Here is a 25,055-nt window from a genome sequence, read left to right on the forward strand (position 1 = left end):
CTTCTATGTCCTGATCCGAGCTCCTAACCCTTAAGACGTGGTAAGGTAAACTGTTAGATCCTTATGAAGTTGGGAACTAGAGCTTCAGCAGCATTTGCCCAATCCGAACATCCTTACCCAGAGCGGAAAACACAGGGGAAGTGACATCACCAGCAGCTGTTTTATGAAAAACTACTGTGCCTGTGTTATGTTATATTTATTTTAAAGTTTTAGCTTTGGGCTTTGATTGACAGGCCCTGGAGAAATGTGGAGGCTTGTTGCTGCTCAGCCCGCCTCACAGGGGCGGAGTTTCACACCTTTTGCCCTTTTTTCGGTACATACTCTGCAGGAGGAGATTGAGCAGCCATCATGGATTCTCTTTTGAATGGAGTAATTCATGTAAATGGGGAGGAGGGAGCAATGACCAATGGCTGCTTGTAGCAGAGATTGGCGACGACGACGCTAGGGGCCGACATTGCTGCAGTACCTCCATATAGTAGCGGCAGAACAAGCTAGTTTTACATTGCATGGCATTGGACTTAAGACACGTTCTAAACAACTGTAAAGCCTGGTGCCTATTTCTTAAAAACTTTTTATAGGTTGCTCCTGTGAAAACGCTGGGTTAGGCACAACTAAAGGAACCAGGATGGTTTTCATAAGTAAAATTTAAGAAATCTCATATACAAATGAGGGCCGGAGTGTTAGCATTGGAGCTGCGCGGCTATGACCGAACTACACGTCACACAAGGGCCGAGTCTACAGTGAAGATCCCGCCCTTATGCCCTTTTTAGGAACAGGCTTCGTCAGAGCTAAGGAGGAGGAGGAGTCTGTAAATCCACCATGATTTCCCCCTTGAATGTAGTTATTTTGTCAAACAGGGAGGAGTGAGTGATGACGGTCTATTGATAATATGTCTATGGCAATGACAGTCTTTAAGTCTATGGTGTCAAAGTCTATAGTGGGAAGCTTATTCTACCTTCTGATTGGATCATCATTTCGAGAACCAATACAAAACATATTCATAAACAACTTTTACATCATGTAAAATGTTATCAATATATGAACTTAAAAACATGGCATACCGTGATAAGATTTAGAAAGGGCAGTATTCTACTAACCCAAAAGTGTTCACTTTGGTAAACAAGGTAATATTTGCTCATTTCATCAATGCATAAAATAACAACCGATATGACTCATCAAAGGTTTTATTTGCCAGGGTTGCAGGCCAAACATATTTTTACTTTGCAGATAAGCAGTTACTTGGACAGAGCACACACACAGCACTTTTCATTCACGGCTGAGGTGACTCTTACAAATTCATTTGTGAGAAAAGCATAGGACAAACACACAATTAATTTAGCGTTGACAGTGAGGGGTGAGGCTGACCGGAGAGGAGGGGCCAGACCGGGGAGGGGGATGATGAAAACCCCGGCCTCAGCACAATAAAAGCACGTCGAAGCCAAGACGTATTACTTTAGGCTAATGAAATGTTCACAGGCTGTAATTGTTGTAATGAGACGACACACTGCGAACAGGGAAAGATGCACAGGCCGGCGCCAAACCAAAACAGGACTGTAAAAACGTCACTTTACGGTTATTCTGTTCAGTTCAATCGACTTCTCGCAACAATTTATCAGTGATTATGACAGCCCCAAGTGCTAAGTCTGAGACATAATTAAATCTCATTCTTCTCTGTCTCCGGGCCTTTTTTGTGATGACAAAAAAAGGATCTGACCATCAAAAGTTTAAAGCTTTCAAAATTCCCAACAGAGAAACAATCAAAAAACAAACCCTCCAAATCCAAGGACGCCCACACACTCTGACTTGTGCAAAAATGGATCGTAGCTCAAGTAAAAAGAAAATGATAAAATGCAAAATTGCAAAAGGAGAGCGCAGAGCGTATGAGTAGGTGGTGGGACTGAAGATAGTGGTTAAACAACCTCAGAGGAAGATGAGACATTTGGGAGAGCTGAACTCAAACAGCCGGTGATTACATCTCCTAACAAGTCGAGTACATTTCCATTTTAAGACCGCATTTAAACGACCATGAATAGTCACCCTTTGCTGCTCAGGGAAATGGGAAATGTCCCTGTATTTGAGAATACTGCAACCATATCTAGTTTTAGTAAGATAAACATGGGAATACTTTAAAGTAAGTAACTCATGCCCCTAGAGGCCATAAGCGCCACTGCAAGTGCCGTAGCATGTTGCGTTTTTTTACTCATTAATTGTCTGTGAGAGTAAATACTACGCTGACAGGAAAGACAAAGGGACAGAGGGATATTGTACATCCAATTACACGATGGAGATCATTTTTATCACTCAGACTTGGCTGTAGATACTGTTTAAGTGGTGCTAGCCCACAGTTAGCTCTGCCCATTAGCCTGTTAGCTTCTTCTTCATGATTCCATTAGTGTGTATTGCGCCTCTGACCCGGTGCAGGCAAAGTTGCAATTGTGGTTTTACTGGCCAGAGACACCAGGGGGAGATGAAAAAGACAAGGCAAGGCAAGTTTATTTGTAGAGCACAATTCATACACAAGGCAACTCAAAGTGCTTCACAGTTGCATAAATACAAGAAAACAAATAGAATCAAAAACACCCCAATCATCCCATTAACACTTGTATTACAGAAGGACTATGAAAAGGATTTATTGAAGTAAACAAGTTACACTGATTAACTACATTATGAATTTATTATGGATTTTGCCAAATAATGTCACGATACAATACCCCATGTGCAAAGGCAAAGGTCAAACAGCATACTAAATGGATGTTTTTGTTTTATTTCAGTTTTTCCCTTATAGAACGATGCCTCTGTATCCTGTGCATCACAAAATATTGCCACTTCAGAATCGTATAAAAAATAAGAAAGAACTTTTGGTTTCTCCCCTGAACATTGTGTCATATACCTAGGACAATTAACTGTGCGGTTAATAAAGCTGCAGACACACGTTTCAAAGCCACAATGAATAAAGCTGGTTTAGAAATTGCATCATACTGTGACACACTGCGCCAATGACATTTGTGTGCCCCTGGAGCTACGGCCTTAGAAGTTAGATTTCTGTCGACTGCAGAGAGCTAATCTCGCCTCTCTGGGCCCAGTCTTAAAATGCAGCATTGATGTTTGCCTTTGTGAAAGGCCGTTATTATTGAAGTGCCCTCACCTGATAACACCACCGCCATAGACAACATGACTTATGTGCTTTCGCGCCGCAGTCTTACACACATTTATTAGATGACACTTCTCATCTACACTCAGCCCTTCTCCTTTGATTCATCCAGTTTAATGAGTTTACTGATTTAGACTGGCATTCTGTAATGAAAAGGTAAAGACAGGCACGCAGCAGAGCTATAAATAAGTCTGCGAGCATGAGGAATAATGACAAGAGTTTAATGTCCAATTAGATTAAAAGGCTCTCTGACACAAAAGCAGGATGCTGAGTGCACTGCTCAATGAGCCCCTGAGCGACATTGATTAACGCTAAGCACATCTATTACTCTCATCTGATCAACCACTACCTGCCTCTGCTCTCACACCACAGCTGTGCAGACCAGCACCTACGAGCCTCTGCTCTAGAGTGGGCCTCTTCACAGTCTAAAGTTCTGCACATGGTTTGACTTCTCCCCACTCTTTAACACCATCATGCAGCATGGTCCCGTTCAATTAAGAACAAAGGCCAAAAGAAATATCACAAATCAATAACTAAATGAATGGTGCAACACTTTCAACAATCTCTTTAAAGCTTGATTATAACAGTTTTATGCATTTCCATTGTGCAGTTATCAATGTTGATATTTCAAAGTTCTTCTAAACTCAATAGTATTTCTCCAAGGGTTACTACAACAAGATATGCAGCCTTGTATATGATTCAAATCTTTTCTTTTTTGTGGGCAACACATTAAAGTGTATGCGGCGTGGAGGTCCCACAGATCACTGGTCAACAGTGTAGCATGTGTGAACCATCTCTGACATGTTAGAGCCTTATGAACCATCTCGGGCCCTGAGAACTTCAGGGAGGGGTCTCCTGGTGGTTCCTAGAGTTAGGACTAAACACGGTGAGGCTGTGTTTCAGTTTTATGCAGCTAAAATCTGGAACAGTCTTCATGAGGATGTGAGACAGGCCTTAACTCTGACAACGTTCAAATCCAGGCTGAAAACAGGTCTTTTTACCCGTGAATATGACACTGAAAGTATCTTATCTGCACTCTTGCCTTTTACTGTAATTAATACATTTTCATGTTGATGTTTTATCATGGATTGTTTTTTATCTGCTTTCTTTGTTCTGCCTTGTGTATGAATTATGCTCTACAAATACACTTGCCTTGCCTAACCTGCCTCTGCACGTGGTATTGTCTATTTTTTAGTCTTGAAAGTTTAATTATGCCTTGTCTTGGTGCTTTTGTATCTCTAGGTCTTTGTTGTTGTTGGTGGTTTATTGTTGTGGGTGTTGTAAATGTGTCATAGAAATAAAGTTGACCTTGATTCACCTCATGTTCCATAAAGTTTGGAATTAAAGAACATGGAGGCACAGCCAACTCCTTCACACCACGTTCTGGGCACAATGAAAAGGTGAGCGGGTGGGATTGATGATGGTTATGAACATCAACAGTTGTTCGCACAGGCCTCAGAACATCAGACTGCAGAGGTGTGTACAGGTACATGGTTTCGACAGCTCATTAATCTGCTGGCAGAGCCTTCTGAACTGTGAGGCGATGGATGAGACGATGAGAGGCCCGTCGTGTGGAGGAGTGTGTCAGCACCTCTAGCATTTGAAACATTCACATGAACAGAATATAGCGCACTGGAGGGTTCGCTTTTGTTTCCATCCTAACCAGGTCTTACTGTAACAGTGAGGGAACGTGTGTGAAACATATATCTTCATCATTCGTTTTTCTTTTCAACTGTAAATGTGTTTCTGAATTTTTACCTATTACACAATCCATTTTGGTCAGTAGTAATCATGTTGCCGAATGAGTTATAGATTAAGTGGCAGAATGGAAATAGTAAACAATAAACCTTTCATTTTCAGGCAAAATAGATTCAGCTGGAAAAATGAAAAAGTGTAGCTCTTTTCCCACGACTGCAGAACATTACCTTCAAGTGGTATGATTAATTTATGACCCAAACTAAATGGGACAAGTCAAAAGTGTAGTGTAAACATTCAGTCACTTTGTGTTACTAACAGAACATTTCCCAGATGAGGAAGTCATTAGGCTGGAGTCTGCTTACATTTCTGCTTCATGCTAATAGACGGTCATATATAAATACTTTGTTTGGACTGGTGTTAATAGAAGTGTGGGAAATGTTCACACCAACACTGCATTAGTCACTGTGTGTCAACTATGAAGAACTTTTGCCAGAGAAGTTGTCAAGTTTATTGTTGTTATTTGTGGATGTAAGGCTCACTATATACCTCAGTGCATTTGATATTTGGAATCCACTGTGTCAAAATATTTTTCATATTACCACAGTGAAGTTAAACAGCTGTTGAAGAAGCAACAAAGTATTTACCGTATACAGTCAACATAACATTGGTACCCCAACACAAGCAATTGCTGGAACACAATGAGGTTACACCCCTTCACCCCTATTCAACATATCCCCATAAGTTAGAGGATCCTCATTCACTGTGGTTCTCCTCCAGGTTTATGTTTTTCTCCCTCCCGGTTTTTGAGTTTTCACCTTGCCGTGAAGGAAGGTCTAAGAACTGGAGGCGCCTGAGAGGCTGCTTCACATTAGACATTAGAAGTGTCTCAAACACACGGCCCAGGGGCCAAATGTGGCCCTGAAAGTATTTTTTGTTGGCCCTCGAGAAGATTTCTTACTTATATTATAAGTGGCTCGCTGATAAATTGCATTAACAGGACTATACGGAGTTTAAAAATGCTAAAACTAAGTCTTTTCCTCCCCCTACATGTTCCAGCCATGTCCTAATGTGTAGAAGGAGCTCAGACCTGTTCACCACAACTGCCTCTAAATTCCTGCACTGTCACTCAAAAAGGTGTTCATTCGAGTCCGAAGTGGCGTCATGCACAAGCTTAAAGAGGGGGTATTATGCTTTTTTCAATCACATAGCACCAGTCTATATCACACTACAATGATGACGAAACCTTCTGTTGGTCTGTAAATGCAGTAAATTAGAATAACTGCCTTGTATAAAATGCTCTCAAAATGGCTGTAGTGAATGTCTTGAAATAGGCCTCTGTCTCTTTAAGTACCTCTGACCCTTTCCGACACGCCCCCTCCACACGCTGTCTGTGGCATCAGTGGGGAGGGGGTTCTGCTGAGGAGCAGTGGTTGGTTACTCGGCTGGTGACGAAAGCTCGGAGGCGTCTCCAGGAGGTGGGGGCGTTCCTAGGAGGACTCAGGCAAACCTATCCCTAAAATGGCTGCCATCAGAGTTTTTACAGATTACTCAAAAATACGTGAATGTGCCAAGGCAACACTTCAGTTTTTAATGAGGGTAGACATAATAACAAAGCTTGAAAAAGTCGATTTTGCATAATACCCCCCCTTTAATATAGAAGCTGCAGTTACACAAAAGACCTGAGGTGGCAGTAGTGAGTATAAAAATGACCAACTTGCTTTTAGTCCCTTTAAACACGTTAGAACTACATTTCCATTGAGGTAATGGTGTCGTATAGCGAAGGAGACTGAGGGAAGGCAGATTCTACAGATGCCTTGTAAACGTTTTTCAACAAAGTTTGAAAAGGACTTAAGACCGGCGGACTGAGAGAGCAGCGGCGTCTGAAACGCGTGGAGACTGTCAACAACTTTTTTTTTTGTTCAGCTAATCATGTGTTGGAAAATTACGACCGCATGACTTTGCAAAGCGAACATCATAATCAGAACGTCAAGTGCGGAGTTGAGGACTGTGGCCTTTTCTCTCAATCTCTCTCCCAGAGCAACATACAGCAGCACACTCACAAGCAGCACATACAGTTATTTATGAACAGAAACTGGAACAGAACATGTTGGACACTGGTGACATTATGGAGGATGAAAGATGATTCATTGACGCCCTGAACCTAAAAGCAGTGAGCTACTGATTACAACAGTCATGTGCAGGAATCAATAATTACTAATCAGCTAACATGGGATTCATTACAAAAACACTAATTGTGTATCTGAGTTTGTCATTTCTATATTTTTTCAGAGGCACAGCAAATAGTTGGCTTGATAAACAAATAATAATGCACAGAGAGATAATGTACAGTCGATTTTAAAGTAAAACAAAATTCACTCAATAAAAAAGGCCTAGTTTGTCTGTTTAATATTTGTGTCATTGATAATGTTTGGTCAAATCAGCAATATTTGGGGAAACCCTGTAAGGCAACAGCTGATACAAAAACAATGTGATGCTCCAAATGTTCATCACTGATGAGAAAAGCCATGGGAAAAATGCAACTGAAATCTTTTTCTTTCATCTTTTTCTGGTTTCGACACATGAATTCACTGTTATGCCTCGTCAACATAACCCAATTGATGATGTTATAGCCATTGGGACATTTGTGTAATATCTGGGCAAACAAACCCAGATTGCCCGGATTGCTCATAGTAAACAGTGCAGACATTTATATTCGAGCCTTGTTCATTTCCACGCACTTGTGTATTATTGGTTAATTATAGCATGCAAGTCACACAATGTTTTGATTACATGCCTACATCTGCTGCAGCCACACTATTAGACCCAACAAATGCCTCTAGCCATAACTGCATCAAGCTGCTCAAATCAAAATGTCACACAGAAGCTTGTGGTTTGGTCTAGATATACTAATCAGGCAGAGCAGACTCTGATATTTACACAACTGTCGAGTGGTCAGCCGTATTAAGACCACAAGGATTTGTCAGCAAGGGGAGGAATACACAATGCCAAGTGCACCGTTTTTACCTCAACATTGGTGAGTAATGTTTTGCAGAAGTAAACATAAATATTTAGGCATGTTTGACAAGGCCTAGATTGTGGTGACTCTACAAAAAGGTCAGTCTCTAGAGCGTTCATCCCTTGCTCTTGGGCTAAGTATGATGGAAGAACATTGATGTAAATATAAATAAATAATCAACAGAACGTTTTCATATTCACACAAAATCTATCCTAAATCTTTATGGATAAATGTAGGTTCAAGAGTCTACAGGCATCAGATCTTTTCAAAAAATTATAGTTCTATACTTCTAGTTATAAAATAAGGTCTGAGAAACTGACTAGAGCCATACGTTTAGCCTGGAAAGGTGTGTTTTGTCTGGGGAGATCACTTTTAGCTCCTCTGGCTGTTGGGGAATGAACAACCTGTGTCCAGGAGACCTATAGCCGAAAATGGGCAAAATGCGAAATATTACCCCTAAAATGATGCTCCAAGCCTGGGTACAAGAGCTCTGAAGCCACTTGGGGCTGTCTACAGATGTCCCATAGATCCACAGAGACCTAAACAACCATAGCCAAACATGGGGGATTTGAAATACGACCCTGACAAAAGTCTCCTTGCCTGCATGGATAAGAGCTGTCCCGAAGCCCTGGTAATGCTCTGGTTATAACATATAAAGGAGAACCAGGTCTCTATTAGAGGAGAATCTGTAAATATTGTTCAAAAATTGTACCTCATATCTTGGTAAGAGCTCTCCAGGTGCTGCTGTCCAGTTAAGAAGTCTCCATAAGCTCCTAGTGCTTCTCCTGCTCTAACCAGACCTGAATAAGAGCAAGAGTATTTAAAAACAATATTAAAATTACTCAGTACTCCATGTCTGGCTGCAGGGTGTCAACAGGCCCCTGAAACTGACTCTAGTCCCCCAAGAGTACCAGGTGCTCCTGAAGGCCCTGAGTACCCATGCTTTAGCTGCTCTAAAGGAGGAACTTTATTTGCCTATTCGAGCATTGACACCACTAGAATGGGCAAATTTAACAAGGATTTAATAGATCAGAAACTGTGACTTTAGCTGCGGAGAAGTTGCAGAATTGTGCAGTAGTTGCAAGGAAATTGTAGCTTATTGGAACAGTTACGTGGCAGTTGCAGGATTCTTGGAGGGGCTGAATTACTATAAGTTTGCTTTGGGCCCTGTTTGTGAAATTCGCTCGAATCTTGGATTTTGGACTGAGCTGTACACGAGGAGCAGCGATGCAAAAATAAAACACAAGGCTTATTACGACGATCACAGCTTTTGCTCTGTGAAGGTGAAAGCATAAATGGGTGATGTGATTTGTCTGCGACTTTGGCGGCGAAAGGGTTATTTTTCTAATCTGCAAGATCTCACCTCCACTAGGTTTTATGCAATTTCTTATCACTTTGCTGTTGATCAAGTCTCACACACTCCCACAGACTGCTATATCTAGAGTATGTTCCTTCCTCTCCTCCATCACCACGACAACTCCCTGCTTACTTTATCGAACTTTCTCCAACTTTCATGACACCTTTCCTATTTTAAATTTAGCTCTCACTCACAGATCTGTTTCTAGCATCGGAGACATTTACAATTCGTAGACAATCCTCAAGTTTGTAATTTTGGACTCGATGAAAAGTCTCATCACGTCTTGAATACTGTATGTATACAATGGGGGTTGCGCGTTCCAGCTGACAATAAAATCACCGACTTGTAACCTGAAAGACTGGCAGTCTGTCAATCCCTTAGAGAGAGCTGAGAATTGGCTCGATGTAAGAATAAAGTCACCAGTTATACAGTTCTAATAGAAAAGGAAGTTAATTAACTAGGTGAGCCTTGGGGGCCCATACAAAATGCCTCCCCAAGCAACAACGAAGCGCAGGAATGACCCCCAGCTACCAAAGACCTGCTTACTGATACAGAAAATATGATTGCTTTTCATATCCCAGTGAATTTCCACCATTTTCTATTTCACCCCAGGACACGTAGTCGCTCAGATCACACCGGGAAATGTAAAAAGTGGGCCGTACAAGTGGGCGTTGTTAGCTAAATGAATTTTAATAAATATTGCTGCAACATAATGAAACATAAGACAATGCCAAAGAGGTAAATTAAATGCTTGGAGAAGTATGTAAGACAGATAATGGGATGCATTATTGAAACTGATTAGTTTAAGGAGGTGTATAGTACGGGGTGTTCAATTTATATGTAAATCAGACCACCTAATAGAGTGACCCCGGCCAGGTGCCAGAGGGTACGAAAACCACCCTGTTCTCAACGCGCTTGAAGTATTTTGAGATCTTGTGGGCTTTTTTTTTTTGTAAAGTGAGCGTCAGCCTATAGTGCTACAACAGGCCATCACTGCATTGACTAATGAGGGCATCCCAACATGCTCTTCAAACTGTTTGTATTGCACATCCACCGACATAGACAAGGATGACCTCTGCAAACACTTGGAAGACAAAAATACCATCACGGCCAACTGCATGTCACCTCCCCCGTACAATCGACGTTCAGGATTATTTGTCATCTGGTCCTGCTTGTTAGAGTGACAGCAGAGGATAATCAGGACGTAACAAATGGTCAGTGCTCTACCTCTCACTGAGTGACCATTGACATCTCACGTACGATACGCAAAACAGCAAACACCGTGTATGCATGTCATGGACGCCGCTCAAGCTATGGTGAGTTTCATCATTAGCATCATTAGGAAGGAAATACACCATGGCGCCTCTTTGTTATTAACGGCGTGGTGGCACTGGGAGAGGCCAGGACACCTGCGTCTGTTGGCCTGTAATGAACATGATGGAGATCGGTAATACCTGAGCGTGTCTGAAGCCATGCTCAGTTAGGGAGTAATTGGGAGCCATGTTAGCTGCTGCTGGAGTGGTATTCAACAGGACTAAGGACATGACACTCAGCTTATTCATACTGACACTGGAGTTACAACTGTAGGACTCAGGCCTGGCAACTTTATGATAAAATAATTTTTTTTTCAGTTTAACCTGTCATTCTGCATTGTTCTGACTTGGTTGGAGACAATAACAGTCCAAGGTACGTGTCAAAATTCTGGTGCTATTGAGTTATGAAATGTGTTATTATTTGATTTTGCCACAGCGTATTGAACAAAGACGTTTAGAATGAAAGTGACGTTTGTGCATGCAGTCCCCTCTATAGGTCATTTTAACCCCCTTTGTGAGAGCAATTATGGGTCTATATACCAATTACAATCTTCTCTTGATTGGACCAGTCGGGGAAAAACATTGCTTTTCCTCATGTACTGCTGTAATAAAGGACATAAAAATCACGTCAAAGTGGTCAAGCATTGTATGTACAAGTAGAAGACCTATCAAACCAATTTATGTCCTGTTTGGTGATGTTGTTAGTTACTTTCCGGGCTGTAAGCCACTCCAAAGTATAAGTTGCACCAGCCAAAAAATGCATAATGAAGAAAGAAAAAAAAAAACATATACATAAGTCGCTCTGGAGTGTAAGTTGCTCCATTGGCAACTACCTGGGAATGGAGGTACTGCACTGTTGACAAGCCTCTCCCGGCAGCACGTTGTTCAAGTTTTCATTTGTGAACAAGTTCCTGGCTGTGGCCATCGAGCTTTTATCCCGCGATTAGCTTTTTTTGTTTTCTTCACTGCAGTAACAGTAACCTCCGCGTTCCACCAGTCCCTCACAGTACGGTACAGGAGTAGCAGATACTGGTACACGAGCCTAGAGTGCCCTCTAGTGGTTGTCAGTTGGAAAATAGCAAATATGTGAAATTATATATTTTGATATATATGTCGCACCTAAGTATAAGTCGCAGCCCCAGCCAAACTATGAAAAAAAGTGTGACTTATAGTCCGGAAAATACGGTACTATTAAATAAAGGCCCTACATCGACCATGTCACATAAAACTATGCTCCAGTTTCTTTAAAGTGATTAATTAAAGGCAGATTGTGTTTGTTAATCAAAGCTAGTTGATCTGCTTTAAGGTATGCTTTGTTGATTTCTCTCTCTCATGATGTCAGCCGAATGTGATACCGTGTCTAACAAGCATTTCCCATTTGATCCATCTTTTTTATTGATCCTTTTTGTTTGGAGTACATATGAACCAACATGAATCAGACTAAATTGTAAATGGTGACCTTGACAAAATTCCATAGATGAAGAAAGGTATTTCAAAGTTATTTGTTACCATCACCACTGACACCCCTGTGCCATAGGCCTTACATGATTATGTTCCACCTGGGCCATCTCCATACCTCACACCGTACCACTCGGAAAGGATTTCACCAATGATTTATGAAAAGCCCAAAGTGATCATTACACAGTTGCCTTTTCTGGCATCGCTTATTCTTCCTGCTTCTTGTCAAAAGTGTTGTAGGACTCCTATGGGACAGTGGGTGTCCTCTAGGCAGTGTCCTGGAGCATGGAGGGTGCAGAGTAAAGGGGGGTGCTGTTAATGACCATCTGCTCAGAGTGCAGCCTTTTTAATGAAGACTGATGTGAGAGGAGCCTGACCAGGGGGCTACAGGCAGGGGTCTAATGACACTATCTCCAAAGTCTGGACCTTCTCACATGTCTTTTGTGCCCTGCCGGTAACACTCACCATAGACATGTGGAAATGAGTGTCTTATAGATTTTATAGGGCAATGAAATTTCAAGTGAGAGACGACATGTGTGTCAGAAGATAACTGTCACTATTGAATTATGGCCAGGATCCAGATTCTGACTTTTCACAGTCTCCAAAATCAACAAGAGTAGTAATAATAATTGTTTATGAGCCTGAGGGATTATGATCCCTGACTTTGGGATTAGAACTATATCTGACGATACAGTATATAATCTTTGTTGGAATTTAACCAGAGTTCTACAACACCTGTGAGCTTGGAGTATGTCACCACCCAATATACCAAGAGAATTGGATGATTCTCGAAACGTCAGGCAACTACAGTATGTAAAAAAACAAAGTCCAGTTGAATCGATTTGGTTTTCTGTGTTATATCTGAGAGTTCATTTGCAAATGCAGATATCTCAGTTTTGAATTATGTTTTGGGTGACTGTTTCTGTAGTCCACACATGAAACTAAAGTTATGTTAATTTGCATTTTTATGACACTGAAACAAATCTGGTAATGAAAAACTGCTTTGTAAAGATGGCACTTATCTGCTTTTGCAAATTAACTCTTCCTTAATGCAAATGCTAAGAATGAGAACTGTGTTACAAAATGCATTTCATAACATAAAATGTCCCCATTAAATAAAATACAAAACAATGCAGATTCTGCATTGATTGCTAAATGTTTTCAAACATTAGGTTATAAAGTATATCCTTTAGTAGTTGAGTAGAGGAGCATGTGTGGTGTTGCTGCATGTTTGGTAATGTACCAGGGCATTGCTGTTTGGTATCTCTTGGTTCCTGTAATGTTCCACAAAGTGGCTTAAATATACTGCAGAAAATCTAATGAAAGTATTTTATAATGCTAAGAAATCATTAGTTCAAATGTATAATTATAGTTCTTCTGAAGAATAACCATTCTGTGGTGCTGCTATAGAATCTTAGACATGTTTGTATAATATATATGCTTCCATTGCATAGTATTTAGTAGTTGTAGAAGTTGGTGCAATATCGCAGTAGCTTTTACTTATTTTTTGTTTAAATATAATAAATTCTCCTCTACCACACTTGCTGTGTGAATCAGTGGTGCCCAGAGTGTTTTGTCCATGGACAAGAGAAAACATTTTATGTTTCAAAACCATGACAGTTTTGATCTATTCTGTACTTTATGATATCATGTGGATTATCAACACTATCATATTCAGCACCTACAGGCTTTACCCTCATAGTGAGCCTAAATTAAAAAACAGCCCGTGGCCTGAAACTTCGTGTGGCTCTGTTGTGTCAGCTCTCTTCTATTAGTTGCTCCTTTTTTATAACAGCAGGGAGCAGGCAAAATTGAAAGTTGAATCCATGCTCCCACTACCATGCCGTTTCCTTTGCCTCGCACACAAGCTCCTGTAAAGGTTATTAGAGGCGTCGGATGAGATTGATGTATGGAGCCATGAGGCGCTCAGAAGCCCATCTCTTCCACACTCATCTTCATCTGCTGCTGCTCTTGACAGCGCACAGAGCAAAGAGATAGATGGATGGGTTTTTTCTCCTGCCTGTACCTTATCAATAGCACATGGACGAAGGCTATGAAGTAGTATACTAGTAGTCCTACTATACTAGTAGTATTTTCAAGGGTAAGTTAACTTGAGGGAATTGGGCTCATCTTCTCAACTAATGAATTGAGCATATTTGTCTTGAGAAGTCGTTGGATTTGTGAATTCATGAGGAGTTTTGTTTTGACTGGAGAATTAAACTCTGATGATGTGGAATTTGAGCAAATTACATAGATTAGCAAAAATACTTTTATTTTGGATTTAGGGATTGGGTACCGAAACCCGCTGTCATTATAACCAATAAGCGCACCGTTAAAGTACAGGATCGATAAAGTGTATCGATGAGAGTGGTAGTATCGATGCCCATCCTTATTTGGACTTGTATGTTGATTAATCAGACTTGTAAACTGGTGCCAGGCTTAGGACCTGCTGACCTTTAAATACACTGTGATGTATGCTCTTCATTTGACCTATCCTCTAATGCCCCTACAGGGGAACCAGTGGGAAAGTGATCCTATAACTGGATGGAGAAAGCCACAGTAGCCTACGAGGTGAGCGGCACCTCCGCACACAGAGGTCACATGTCGATTCAATCCAAAGACTTTCTTGCTGTGAGACAGAACTTAGGCTGGGAAGTCCACCATTCACTTTGGCTTCGACTGTGTTTGGAGTTTTTTTTTTTAACTCATTGGCTCGAAATCATCTCACAATCACTTAAACAAAGCATTTAAAATTTAGCAACAGCAGAGGAAGTGCTGTTGCTGTAACTTGAGCACAGTGGCAATTATAAAGAGGTATAGCCCTAATGAAGTGTTGCCTGTCTCTTTGGCACTATAGTGCTCTTAAAAGGATCAACACTGCCTTCACTAACCTTCCATTTCACTTGAACTGTCATTAGCAAATCAAAAGCAGATTAATTAATCACAGGTTCACTGCTGAGTGCATTACCTTAAGTGACTATTGTAATATAACTTGAAGAGAAATCACTGATGATTCTTCATTCTGACGTGGGAATGAACGCTTTGCCGGTTCCAGAAGTGCTGATGCTGTCACTGTGGGAGAGGAGAGAGGTACAAAATGCCTTCAGTAAGTGCTCTATTACAGCATTAATTCTACTCCAAATGGAGCTCTTCACCAGCGGTCAACACTTAGTTGTCACCTCCTCGTTTTTTAAGCCTTCTTTCCCCTGCACTCAGCCCCTTTCTCCTCCTTTCCTTTGCAAATCACTTCCCATTTGCAAAGAAGGTCTTGGACTTGTAAGGACGGTGATGTCACACATATGGTTTTATTCACTCACGAGAAAGACTTAATGTCACATTTCTTTTGTCTGCCAATGGTACGTTTAGCGGTCCTTAAGCAGTGAAACAAAAGGACTACATAACCACTTTAACCTCGACTCTTTGGATAACATGATGGTTATAGGTCCACTTTATGTTTTTTATACATTTAAATCATTGTGTCAAGAGCCTCTGAGGCCAACTTTAAAGTCATACTGTGCAAGTAAATGATACAATAATAATCACTAATCACAAGTGCACTATCCTTTTAATAATCTGAAATGAACATGTTGCATTTATTTTTATTTGTTATGTCATTTTTCAAGAATACTACAAAACAAGGAGCTGCATGACCTTCACTCTCTGCGCAATTTCATTTATGTTTTCCTCTTTCAAAGTCGTAGTCCTAATGGATTAGAAAATGTCACAGCCTCCAATTGCTGTAGTAATACTATCCCCTGCTGGCGAAAGAAGGAACAGTAAATAATGTTACAAAATCAAAGGCCAGTGGAAGTTGCACCATGATAAATTATGGAATATTTGGATGTGGGGGGGGAACGTCAATAGTTAAATATACTCCAAATGATGCCCGGAGAAGCACGTGTTTGAGTTACACGCGCGAGAATAGGTTAAATGATGTGAGCTCAAACCACCAGAGGGCAGTACAGGTACATGCAGTTGTCAAGTAGCCGACAAGAAATGTAATAAGTGATTAATGAGCGCACCAAAATCGAACAGCCACATGCCTATCCTAAAATGTACGCTAGTAATATTCATGTTAAACAAAATAATAATAATAATAAAAATAAGTGCATACACAGATTATGCAACATATTCATTACATTGGCACATGAATAGGCCTACAGAAATAGCCAATAGCATGTTATAGCCTAACTCCTGTAGTCCATCTTTACGCCAGAGACAGGCTTTCCAAGCGTTACTGGCTGCGCACACCTGACGTTCTCTACGTCACACATTACCCATACTTTTGTTGTTGAAATCTTGGCTAACTTTCTCATCGGATCGTCAGACGGAGGAGGTCAAAACGTGGAATAAAAAGTAGTTTTACCTTAAAACAGGGGAAACATGTGACGCTTCAATCTTGAAACTCTGTGTCTGTTCTGATCGAAAAGTAGCAGCGCCGTGAAGTGGTCCAGTCTATGTGTCTGCCGGGACAGGCGCGCGCTGTGAGGGAATGAATCAACAGCTCATGGGACAGTTTTAAGAAGACCGCAAAGGGTAAGTTAACAGACAGCATTTCAACTTCAAATGTCACTGTCTACTTTTATATAACTACTAACTGTATTTCTTCATTATAATTAACAAATGTCTCATATTGTATTCATAACATATTACTGTGGAAGTGCTTAAGGAAACCTATTTAACCCTATTAGTCTGTCACACATCGCATTGTTGAATTGTATACTGTCTTTGTAACCTGCTTCTCTTTTACTTGCTGCATATCTCTCTTTTCTGTGTGTTAGTAGATCACACACTGAAAATCTCCTTTGCCATGATGAGTGAAAGGGGTTGTCAGCTCCTCATCTCTCCCTGCAGTGTATCTCCATCCTTAAGTCTGATTCAGACTCAGTCTATCAGATGTCCCATTATACCACAAAGGAACTTGAGTCCAAGCTCATGTACTGACAGAATACACAAACAAGCCGGGGAACATGCAGTAGCCTCTGGAAAACAAAGTGGCAGCCATGCTCTTCTGCCTTCACTGAGTCTGAGACGACAGGTGTTAACCAACGCCAGAAATGTTTCAGTGTCAAACACCTCTGAGCAAGAAGAAAGGACTAGAAATTATAAAGGTAGGCTGGATCTAACACGATGACTCATGATCAATACAATTAAATAACAAGGATACGCCAATGATGGCATGATTCATACAATGTTGCTATTTTTATGGATTGATATTTTTTAGAACTTGACTCATTTACATTAATAATTAACAGAGCAACAATCTTAGCGTGAAAGTTTCTATGAAAGAAAAAACTAGGGAGGTGAAACCTCATTAGTGGTTAACAGAGCATGAAGTGTCTGTGGCATTTTGCTGAAGCAAAGTCCATTGTGCCTTATGGAAAACTAGTTAGATTCTTGTAAAGCAATCTACAAAAGCAATCATGAAAACATTCAGGCGTGATTTAGATGAAAATGAACGCAATTAGTAACTCACACAAGCGTTAGTCTTTATAACTGACAAAGGAAAAATATATTGTATATTGTATTTTAAAATATCCTTTCAGGGGAATCCTTCCAAATTTAAAAATTGGAAAATGTAACGAAAACATATAGTAGCCAATTGGTCTAAAAGGTTAATCCAGTAATTTAGTTTCATTTAAACTAATAATGGAATATATTGTGATGTTAGTTTTGGATTTGGTGTGATATTCAGGCTCAGAAGCACCACAGGAGTTTGTCAGAGTTAGCAGTCATTAATTTACCTCTCTTTATATCGTGTCTGTCTACACAGCCAAAAAGCTGTGAGGACTGTGGCAGGACTGTGCAGAAAGTCTTTGTGTAAACTCAGCCCCGGGAATTCCACTCATTAATGAGATCATAAGCTGTATCAAAGCTTGAAAGCGAAATATTCTCTAAAACTAACTATATAACATTTGCCTTAGCAGGTTTTTTTGTGGCTAAACCTTCTATGCAAGTGTTTGGACAGCCAGCTGGTGCTAACCGAACAGCAGCCTGCAACCCCCTGCCTCTAATCTCAGGTCAAGCCTGCACTGCTCCTCACCCACCACCTTATCCACTCGCAGTTGCAGCTCCCCACAGCGATGCCAGGTGGGCCTCTGCAATTATACCTCAACTAACCACCTAGGTCTTACTATAAAGGTTGGGTATGTTTTTGAGTTTTGCTTTGGTTATCAAGACAAGTATCCAATCAGAAAGCAGATGGCTGAGGTTCTGAGATGTCTAGCCCTCAAATTAGGAATAGCTTTGTCCTCAAACTCTGGTTCAGTTGTAGTTGTGATGCCGCTTTGAAAACTACTTAAATCATTAAAACATTGCCTTTTGTTGCAGATCCTTGTTTTCCCGAGAGTCACTGGCATCCACCACCCTGAGCCAGTTTGAGACGCAGTCTATGTTCAGCAGCAGACATGACTGGTCATATGGCTACCGTGTCCTTCCTCCACTGGGACCTCCACCGAGCTCCACCCAGGTGGCCTCTGAGGGCAGCGAGCAGATCAGCCATGCCCCAGAAACAGCCCTCTCTGGCACCCCTATATCAGGCGGTACAAGTACCTCCGCCTCCTTGCCCTCATACCTGTTTGCTGTTGACGTAGCAAGCCCTAAGCAGCCATGCTCAAAGAAACGTGCCCTCTCTATTTCACCCTTGTCAGATGTCATGGGTATTGACTTCAACTCAATCATTCGCACTTCGCCTACCTCCCTAGTGGCCTATATTAATGGCACCCGAAGCTCTCCATTGTCATACCCCGCTCTGTCGCCTGCCCATTCTGACAGCTACGGTCATTTTCTTGGTGTAAGAGGTTGTTCAATCTCGCAGCCACACATCAACACACAAGACTCCTCACAAGCTGTCGGCACTAACCGCGAATGTGACCACATGCAGACTCTTGAAATGGGGAGTGGTCTTGAGAGCCAAATGGCCAACATGGTGGTGGAGCAGCAGTGCCTACTCAAAGGAGACGTTACAGAAACCAGTGGGACCGATCCAAACCTGACGGCATTTCAGGATTCAAGTAGGGCACCACACACGACCATCCATGAACCTGAAACTCCATTTGGGCCACCTCCAGCTTATCATTCCCATCAATACCATCACAGGCGACACAACAAATTGTACACAGACTCCTATATACAGAATCCAGGGGGTCCTTTAAGACATGGCATGAGCTTCTTCCCCCAGGTCCCAATGTTGGAGGAAGAGGAGGGAGAGGTGGAAGATTATGGGGAGCACACGTGCAGATGGGTAGATTGCAGTGCAGTCTATGATCAAAAAGATGAGCTGGTAAAGCACATAGAGAAACTCCATGTGGACCAGTGTAAGACTGAAGTCTTCACCTGCTACTGGGAGGGATGCCCACGGAGCCTGAAACCCTTTAATGCAAGATACAAGCTCCTCATTCACATGAGGATCCATTCAGGAGAGAAACCCAACAAGTGCACGGTACTAAACGCAAAATACTATTCTGTCTCATTAGGGAACTCCTTACATGTTTGGCATTTCATCCAAGTGGGAATAGTTGAGCAGGAGTTTGCCCACTGATGCTTTGGTGCACCACGGCCATTTATAATCATATTTGTGCTGATTATGATCATTTAATTGTTGAACTGGTTCGGTTTAGAAACTGGGTTGTGCAAGTTATGCCACTGCCTTGGGATTTGTTTTTGTTACAACAGAACATTTTTAATTTGTTTCAATAAATGCTCATCTTCTGATTCAGAAAGAAAACAAAGATGCAAGCCTAACGCTTTGGTTTGGGTGTATGTCGAACATTTCGGGAGTCCCATCTATCTCAGTAGTCGTGATTAAGTTCAATCAATCATGCCAAGAATTAGTTATCAACAAATCCTTCTGGAAAATATTATTATAGAGATGTTGCTTTAAAAAAAGAAAAATTGTGGAATTGCTCAACTCTACAATGAATCTAAACCTGGTTAGTGCTAGTTGTCTGTTCATTCATGTTTACCTTCAAGGTGAACCCAAGAATACCTTCCCCTATAATTCACAGCTTTACAATTAAGTAATTAGCTGAGGTCAGATATAGCTCATTTTGCAGTTAATAAATCAGCACAAATAAGCTTCAGATTATTGCGTGGCGCCGTATCTGTGGCAGCCGCTCTGCCCGTCAGCTGCAGGGGTCTGACAGACTTGGCCATGGTTCTGGGAAGGTTATGGCCCCAAGTCTGGCTCTTTGTCTGCCTACTTTCAGGCCTTATGCTTGTCTTCTCATCAAGGGCTTGTTTATCAACTTTGACCAAACATAGAGTGACTAAGTGCAACAGCTGCTAAATGATGCTTTCCCGTTAAAATTAGCTGTAACGTCATCTATAAAAATCTATAAATTGTTGACTGAGTAAGTATCTTTTGTCCCCGCTTTCAGCTTGTCAATAATTAACGTGGGCATACCTGCTGTCGACCTTTTGTACCAAAATACTTAGCAGCCAGTTGTTGCCATGGTGCTGTAGTAGTAGTTGGATGTGTCTGATATGTATATCTAATAAATAGCACTCATCTGCAGTCATGCGCGTGAAGTGGCACTGCGTTTGCATTTGTCTTTGTGGCACAGCAGCGTTATTAGTCATTAGACAAAGAAACTGCTCATTACACATTTACCCTTTTGTAACACCAGCGATTTCGGGTCAGTCGCCAAACGCACGTATTTAAACCGTGTCTTTGTTATACATTAGGCTTCTCAAACTGTGGGTCATGGTACTCTACTACAGTATATTCATTTTATTTACAAGTTATTTGATTTAACCTTGATGCATTTAAGATACAGGTATGCATTTTTTCTGACATAGTTTAGCGCAATTTGATTTAGTCGTAGTGTCAATTGGGTGGCCAAATATTTCAGTAAGTGGCATTTTAAAGTTGAAAGGGTGTATGAGATTGTAACAGAGGCAGGTAGACCTCAAAAATGTAGTCATCGCAATATTCAAGACAGTTATCAAGTATCGCAATTTCTTTTCCTTTTTTTTTTTTTGGTGGTATAAATAACTGAACTGTATTTTGTTTATGTTACAGGCACCTGAGCAATACTTTTTTTGTACATTATGCTTCACTATTATCACTTCACTATTATTTTTTTTATCTTTTATTAACCTATGGACTTTTTTTCTGTGGAAATAAAGTTGTTATTTGTGCGTATTTGAGCTTGTAGTGACCCAGCGGCTGTATGAGTGGTCAGCATGGCGCCTTTACTTTCTATCACAGTGCTCTCTGGGACGGTCCAGGATCAATTGTTTGGAAGGTTTTCACTGCGAATGGACCCTCACACTGGAAACCCTACAAAACAATTGATCCTGGAGCAGCCCAGAGGCAACCGTGATGTAAAGTAAAGGCGCCATGACGACCACTCATACAGCCGCTGGGTCACTACAAGGTCAAATACGCACAAATAACAACTTTATTTTCCCCGCATAAAAAGTTACATAATGCACCTTTAAAGGGCTCCGATGAGTATTTGTGTTTGAGGATGTCCTGGTAAACCATCTGGAGAACAATGGCGACTCTAGTTACAGGCACAGCTATGAGGCAGGCCCAGACTTGTACCTGTCTGTCCACACTCTTTACCCACGATTGAAACGCCTTTTGTCTCGCGCAGATTTGCCAAAGTCTGACTGTTTAATGGAGCTTGGTTAATGTTTGGATCGTAAAGACGCGCAGGTCCAAAAAGTAAATGGGCGCGCTGGATCCAATATGAATAAACTGAACAGACAATGCTTCAAGATTGACAACTGTGGAATGTGGAATACAGACCATAGGGTGAATATTTTACAAGAAAAAATACTAAAAACATTTTTATTATAAGCTCCGTTGTCAATCATATTCTAAAATCCCCGTCACGACATGATTTTCTTGGTATGTGGGTCATAAAGGAATGTGGCAAGTGAATTATTAATGAGAAATAAAAAAACACATTATTCAGTTTAGTTAGTTTTTGGTGAATGCAGGAATCGGTATGAGAGGAATCTGTTTCGGGAGGAAGAATAACAGAATTGGACACGGTCGGTGCGTCAACACATTCCTGTGAAAAATCCTGAGCAAAGTCCTAACATGTGAAAATAGATGATTTGTTTAGCCTGAGCAGACGGTTATAACACAGAATATTGTATTTCTTTGCAAAAAGTGTTAATGTGACCCTTCTAAAGTGACGTGTGGAGTGGTTTTACAATGGTCGGATGCCGTACAACGTTGCAAGTGTGTTTAATGAAAGCCTTCTGATGATATAACAGACCAGTGAAGTCTATTATTCCTCCAGATTTAGCATGTTGTTACTTGATTGTTGTCATTACAGCTTCAAAAATCAACAGCATCTACTTTGGAAAATGATCTGAATGTAACTTAGCGTTCTGAATTGTAAAGCATTGTATTTTCAATAGTCATCTGAGCCAACTGCAGGGCAACAAAGAGAGATGGTACTCGTACTAACCAAGTTATAATGTGTGTGTGCAGTTTGAAGGCTGTAAGAAGGCGTTTTCTAGACTGGAGAACTTGAAGATCCACCAAAGGAGCCACACGGGAGAGAAGCCCTATGTCTGTCAGCACCCAGGATGCCGTAAGGCCTTCAGTAACTCCAGTGACCGGGCCAAGCACCAGCGCACCCATCTGGACACAGTGAGACGCACCTCTTAGCACCTCGAAGACACGTGATTCCAGTGCGGTAACGTTTGCACATGTGTGTTTGTGGTTGTGAAGAAGCCGTATGCGTGTCAGGTGCCGGGCTGTTCAAAGAGATACACCGATCCCAGCTCTTTGAGAAAACACATCAAATCCCACTCGATAAAGGAGCAGCAGCTACGGAAGAGGGTAAGGCACCCGAACTCTGACAACAGTGGTAAAAGACAACAACATTATGAACATTTAAATATTTGTTCAGTCAAATCAAAGAAAGGAATTTCAATTTCTTGCTATTGCTATTACTCAAACGTGTTGCTTCCCTGGATATTTCATTATTTTGTCCCAATATCATTAACGCGTAAAATTCAGCGACATTTGAAATTCTAAACAATCATGCAGCGTTAACACTGTGTCGGCATGGAAGCTTGTTTGTATAGTGCTCCTCACAGTGCACCGCTTTGCTCTAGTTTGATATGTACAGCCATCAGGTAATTTCAGTCTCTAAATTAACTTAAAGGCAATACTAATCGAAGAACATGCCATTGCCTCTTGTCACTAATTACTTTGTATTTCTTAAGGCAAACATATTAAAAGTCCTCTTTTAGAGTTGTGGCAGATGTGTCGCCATAGATACAGACAAAGAAGGTTGTTACTAAAAAGGGACATTTTACACAGTCTCCCACATCAGTTGCTTTCTTTATTACAGTAAAAACTGAAAACATCTGTGAAGTGGAATTATCGAGCTCTGCAAAGTTTATTGTGCTGTGTAGTTTGACACGTTTAACGCTCGAAGTTTTATGCAAGAAATGAATAGTTCTGCCATCAAAAGAATTCCAAAGGCTATTTTAGACCCACAGAATGTCGAAATAAAAAGCACTGTGAATCAATTAATGACTTGGCAGAGCTGCTATGTCATGGTCAATATCTATGCAAGCTTTCACACATAATGCAGATCCCAGAGAATATGTTTATACTCACAGCAGTGATGACAGATAAGCAGGTGAAATGACATTTTTAACACAATTAACCTTATTTTAGATCATATAAAGCACTGCCTGACCAAAAAGATGCATTCACTGTGGGTGTGACCACTGTGCAAAGCCTTCTCCAGCACATCCCAAAGATTCTCAATGGGGTTAAGATCTGGACTCTATGGTGACAATCCATGTATGGGAAATGATGTCTCATGCGCCCTAAGCCACTCTTTCACAATGAGAGCCGTATTAATCCTACTATTGTCATCTTGAAATATGCCCGCGTCATCAGGGAAGAAGAAATGAATCGATGGAATAACATGCAGTCATTCAGAAAGTTGAGACGTCTGATCTCATAGTGTTGCTGAACCTCGACCTGGACATCAGCTGCACCCTGAGTGTTAAACATACTATAGTAGTAAAGACTTCAAAGAATAAAACAAAACAACTGGACCTGGGGTTGAGTTGTTGGTGACGCTCTTAAATGTACATCCAGTTTTTTTGTTTCAATGTTTGAAGTTTAAATTAACTACTTGGATGACTGGCAATCTACATTGTTTTGTCATTGTAGGAACTGGAAATATTATCAGACAAATGCAAATTAGATGTAAATGAAAATAGTACATATTGTTTAACCTTCCTCGTATAATCTTTCTAGATGAAATCAGCAGCTGACACTGATAAGGATCCACTGACAGATTGTTTAACCATCCACCCGCTCCAGCCAAGCCTCTTGTCCCCAATGACGATGGACAACAGGCTGCATCCACACTCCGGTGCTTCTCACAACATATTCTCTGGTTGGTTTCTGCCCGTTGTATGAACATCTGTTAACTTAAGCACAGTGTCGGGGAGAAAACTTTGAAATTATATGAAGTATTGAATACTTGCATTGAAATGTCTTTTTGTAAGGTATTCCGGTACTTTGTTCATGGGTATGATTAAAAACACGTAGGCAATGCTGGTTGTAACGCCTTATTTACTACTAATTAGGGACACAAAAAAGTGCTTTGCAATTGCACAGGAGAAGTGCAGCAGATCACAGAAGATCACATGACTCAGTGCTGCACATGTGCATTATTGGGTCAAACTGAAAATTAATTACTGAGCACTGAGGTATTCCTTTGATTACAGGAAAGTAACTGTTTTAAATACCTTTGAAATAAAAAGTAATTGTACTGGTGTAACAGGCCAAATTACCCCCCGCCCAGATGAGAGGGCGGCACAGTAGCGCAGCAGTTAGCACTCTTTTCTCTTGCTTCACAGCAACAAGGTCCCAGGTTTGATTCCCACCTGGAAAGGGCCTTTCTGTGTAGTTTGCATGTTCTCCCCGTGTCTGCAAAGGTTTCTTCCGGGTTCTTTAGTTTCCCCTACCACTAAAAACATAGACCCCTTTAACCCAGGGTTTAGTCAAAACAGGAGTTGTACTTTGGCCTGTTACACTGGAATATATTTACTCAATAAGTGTGC

General features: G+C 41.0%; 1 protein-coding gene across 1 annotated transcript in view; it reads left to right on the plus strand.

Moving 5' to 3' along the window:
• Positions 1 to 24,408, plus strand: part of glis3 (GLIS family zinc finger 3) — a gene marked incomplete at both ends in the record, with an annotated part of 27,688 nt that extends 3,280 nt beyond the window's left edge. The window contains 5 exons of the mRNA XM_079552261.1: positions 18,014 to 18,083; positions 18,324 to 19,434; positions 22,447 to 22,608; positions 22,690 to 22,800; positions 24,244 to 24,408. Of these exons, the coding sequence (XP_079408387.1) occupies positions 18,014 to 18,083; positions 18,324 to 19,434; positions 22,447 to 22,608; positions 22,690 to 22,800; positions 24,244 to 24,408 (1,619 nt within the window). The remainder of the gene's footprint in view (positions 1 to 18,013; positions 18,084 to 18,323; positions 19,435 to 22,446; positions 22,609 to 22,689; positions 22,801 to 24,243) is intronic.
• Between the last annotated feature and the right edge of the window lie 647 nt (positions 24,409 to 25,055).

This window comes from Gobius niger (assembly GCF_951799975.1).
Source record: "Gobius niger genome assembly, chromosome: 2".
NCBI classification, from domain to species: Eukaryota; Metazoa; Chordata; class Actinopteri; order Gobiiformes; family Gobiidae; genus Gobius; species Gobius niger.